The 4,506-nt window shown below is 42.8% G+C and overlaps 1 protein-coding gene across 1 annotated transcript; it reads left to right on the top strand.

The window, feature by feature from the left end:
* The first annotated feature begins 519 nt into the window (after positions 1-519).
* Positions 520-4,246, top strand: LOC132892434 (E3 ubiquitin-protein ligase NEURL3-like). The gene is made up of 4 exons (XM_060930706.1): positions 520-884; positions 2,748-3,251; positions 3,529-3,696; positions 4,036-4,246. The coding sequence occupies exons 1-4, from the start codon at positions 608-610 to the stop codon at positions 4,182-4,184; spliced, it is 1,098 nt and encodes a 365-aa protein (XP_060786689.1). The 5' UTR covers positions 520-607; the 3' UTR covers positions 4,185-4,246.
* Positions 4,247-4,506: the final 260 nt, after the last annotated feature.

Genomic DNA, 4,506 nt, shown 5'->3' with positions numbered 1-4,506 from the left:
CAGGAATTTTCCCTAAAAACATTTGTATCCAAAGTACCATCTATCATGTCTTTTTTCTTCAGTTTTTTAGTTTAAAACATGATGCAGTATTGTTAAAGTTAAAACATTTCAGCCACAACGGTTTCCCCCTAAACCTCCAGTATGTATCACATGTATTTCATTGCCATCATTGGGAAATAACGTACATCCGTTTCAGCTGTTATCCCTGTTCCCACAGAAATCTGCAGTATTCCCCACATATCTATCTCTGTCTATGTCTGTCTGTCTATGTCTGTCTGTCTGTCTGTCTATATAGTTCTGTCTATCTATTTCTGTCTGTCTGTCTGTCTATGTCTGTCTATCTATCTGTCTATGTCTATCTGTCTATCTAGTTGTCTATCTATCTATCTATCTATCTATCTATCTATCTATCTATCTATCTATCTATCTATCTATCTATCTATTTCTGTCTGTCTGTCTGTCTGTCTGTCTGTCTGTCTGTCTGTCTATCTATCTATCTGTCTGTCTATCTATGTGATCATAGGAAGCAGGATCTGGTGCCACAGTTTGCGTTAATGGTTTGCATTAAATACTTTTTTCTTCTCTCTAAAACAGGAAGTCCAGTCACATGCGCCTTATTTACAGGAAACGGACCACTCGGAGTCGCTCAGCTCATCCCAGCTCTGTGAAAGGTGGCAGTAATTTCCCAGTCTCTTTCTTTGCCGCGTTTGGCTCCTCCCACTTTCGCTTTCGGGCCAATGGTGAACAATGTTTTGAGCACAAAGGCAGAGCACGTGCTGAGGTGCGCTATAAATGCAGCCCCCGGCCGCTCCGCAGCACTCTTCACTGCAGCTCAACACTTCTGATGAAGGAAAAGAAAACTAACATGGCAGGGGAGACCGAAGGTAAGACTTTTCAACACTCTTTTATTTTCATGATTTTGATGATTTAAGGATGTTATAGATGATTTAAGGATGCAGGTTGAAAAGTTATGACACGTTTCTTGCTACCATTATAAATGAAGAGTCTACTGGACTTGTGCACATCTGTATGCTGTATGACCACTAGTGTACCACGTGACCTTGGTTTAAAAAAACACCACACAACAAGGACGTCTTCTGATTTATTTTAAGAACATCAACCTTCAACCATCCATCCACTATCTGTAGCCGCTTTGTCTTGTTCTACAGGGTCGCAGGCAAGCTGGAGCCTATCCCAGCTGACTACGGGCGAAAGGCGGGGTACACCCTGGACAAGTCGCCGGGTCATCACAGAGCTGACACATAGACACAGACAACCATTCACACTCACATTCACACCTACGGTCAATTTAGAGTCACCAGTTAACCTAACCTGCATGTCTTTGGACTGTGGGGGAAACCGGAGCACCCGGAGGAAACCCACGCAGACACGGGGAGAACATGCAAACTCCGCACAGAAAGGCCCTCGCCGGCCACGGGGCTCGAACCCGGACCTTCTTGCTGTGAGGCGACAGCGCTAACCACTACACCACCGTGCCCGCCTTCAAAGATCTTATTTCTTATTATTTAAATGGCTAAAATTTTTGGATATTTATAGGATATTTATATTTCCCACTTATATCACAGATTTCTTTTTCAATTAATAATTAGTTTGAAGATATTAGTTATATACAGGGCGGCCTGCTTTTGAGTTATTGAGGTTTGGATTCAGTTATACTGAATTCAGTTTTGACTGACCAATCAAACAGGTTACTGTTTAAAAAAAAACAGCATTAAATATAATAACTTTGTAATAATGTAATAACTTTGCACATTTCATATGTATCACTCATTTCAGAAATGTGGATATAGCTGCTTTTGTGGATTTACATAAATGGACTTATACACTAAATGCACCTTGATTATGATCGAATTTGGTTTTGAGCAGTTTCCTGAACAGATGATGGATAGAAACAGTCTGAGTCTGAATCAGCTGTTCTTTCAGATCAACACAGGGAAAAACACGAATAAATAAAAGACCACACTGCAGGTGCACCATGAGTCTCAGGACTGTGTAAACAAAATTAATCTTTCATTCAGACAAAATCTCTTCGATAAAACTGTTTTTTTGGGGGGGTTATTTAAATTAGTTAGTAGGCTACTAATATGCCTATCTATTTGTTTTTGCCTGATTGATGTATGGATTGCATTAGTATATTCTCATGAGCAGTCAAATAATAGAGTTTTTAGAGATTAAAGATGCATAGCCTATTAACGTACCCTTAAGTGTACCAAGGGCGGCACGGTGGTGTAGTGGTTAGCGCTGTCGCCTCACAGCAAGAAGGTCTGGGTTCGAGCCCCGTGGCCGGAGAGGGCCTTTCTGTGCGGAGTTTGCATGTTCTCCCCGTGTCCGCGTGGGTTTTCTCCGGGTGCTCCGGTTTCCCCCACAGTCCAAAGACATGCAGGTTAGGTTAACTGGTGACTCTAAATTGACCGTAGGTGTGAATGTGAGTGTGAATGGTTGTCTGTGTCTATGTGTCAGCCCTGTGATGACCTGGCGACTTGTCCAGGGTGTACCCCGCCTTTCGCCCGTAGTCAGCTGGGATAGGCTCCAGCTTGCCTGCGACCCTGTAGAACAGGATAAAGCGGCTACAGATAAGGAGATGAGATGAGAAGTGTACCAAATGAACTAGGATGGAAAGTACCTTTTGCCAGGGAGAGAGTATGCTTGAGTTCACACAAACATTCCTGTCATAGTTTTCAGATAACATAATGAAAACAAAATTAAAGTCTGTGTTTTCCTTGCAGTTACTTGTCAGTCGTGCAGGTGCAGCAACCGCTGCCTGGGTCAACTCACCTTTCACCCTAGAGTCAAGGGGCGGCACGTGAAACTGAGTGCAGGTGAGCGGCGTGCCACCAGAAACCCGGCGTCGTTCTGTCACAGTGTGACTTTCAGCAACCGGACGCTGCAAGTTGGGGAGAAAGTGCGAGTGCGTGTGGAGCGCTGTGTAGACCAGTGGCATGGCGCGCTCCGCCTCGGCTTCACCAGTGTGCCGCCTGGTTTAGGCTCCGTGTGTTCTGTGGTCATTCCTGACCTCACGAACCAACAGGGATTCTGGGCGACACCGATACCGGAGAATTACTGCTTCCCCAGATCTGAGCTGTCGTTCTGGGTGACACGCACCGGATACCTTCGCATCCAGACAGATGATGGGTTTGAGCACAAACAAAAAATGTTGCACATGGACACGAGGAAGCCATTCTGGGCCATGATTGATGTATACGGCCAGACAAGACAGGTCCTCTTACTAGGTGAGTTTTATACATATATCAGTGTATCATAACATCATTAATCTATACACTCTCAGAAAAAAAAGCGCTAAAGTGTACCTTCGTCTTTTGTCCCTTTAATACACTATGTGGACAAAGGACATATGAGCATAATGGTCAAACTTTTTTGCTACATAACATAACAAATAAATCCACTCGTTCATACAATAAGATTGAATTCAATACTGCAACTTATAGTGAGTATTAAGGAATATTATCAGTGACTTCTTGTTTGTTTATGATGTACGGTATATTCCAGGCTCAGAGAAGACGACTTTATTCAGTACGCGCCGCTCCTGCTCCGATCCCAAAATCAGTGCTACAGAGGAAAACTGTGGCTATGAACAGATTCCTGAACAGACCCAGAAGAGGATGATGAAAAGACGGAGTCTTGAATTGAGCCGTCCGTTCTGTGAAAGCAATGCAGGTAAGAACGGGAACAAACATATCATGCTGCAAAAGTGCACCTCGAGGATCAGGACTTATTTCATTCCACACAAAATCTCTCCTATATGGCACATGCGTCCTTCATAATTTTTTCTCACAGCAGCTCTGACTCTCAATGGATAAAACGTACACGGCATTCTTTACCCAGGAGTTGATTAGTTTTGTCGGACAGCATGCCCCCTAATGTTTTACTTGCTGGTTAACTCTCAGAGCATGATGTCATTACACCTTCTTAGCCACTTACAGTACAGCAATCTATTGTTCTGCATTCACAGAAGTAAGCTTACTGACTTTTTTTTTTTCCTTCTTGTCTTTTTAGATGATGATGCGCTCTGTGTAGTCTGCCTCTCCGAGCCTGCCAGTGTGTACCTGGATTGCGGTCACACCTGTTTGTGCTCTCAGTGTGCCAAGAGGGTCATCAGCGACCTCGGGACGTGCCCGTTATGTCGGCGTTCTATTCACAACTAATGTTAAAAAAAAAAAAATATGCATCATGTATAGCCTATAAGGACTTTGGTATTAATATTGAAAACTATTGTATTATATACTGATGTAAATATTTTGTACAAAGTGTGTAAATAAATAATGCTAATATTTATGTATATAAAATCTATTTTTTAAATATAAAGATGTAAGTGTGATGTTTTTACGTGGACCCTGCCTCCTATTACATATTACTATCCAACACTCGAGGGCGTCCTGTAAGTACATTCAGTAGTGCACCATAATCCAGATCAAGGGTTTTCACAGACTCACCTACTGGAAGATTATAGGACAGCTCTAGACATGA

This window comes from Neoarius graeffei, chromosome 10 (genome assembly GCF_027579695.1).
Source record: "Neoarius graeffei isolate fNeoGra1 chromosome 10, fNeoGra1.pri, whole genome shotgun sequence".
NCBI lineage: Eukaryota > Metazoa > Chordata > Actinopteri > Siluriformes > Ariidae > Neoarius > Neoarius graeffei.
This window is presented reverse-complemented; position numbering and strand designations above follow the sequence as displayed.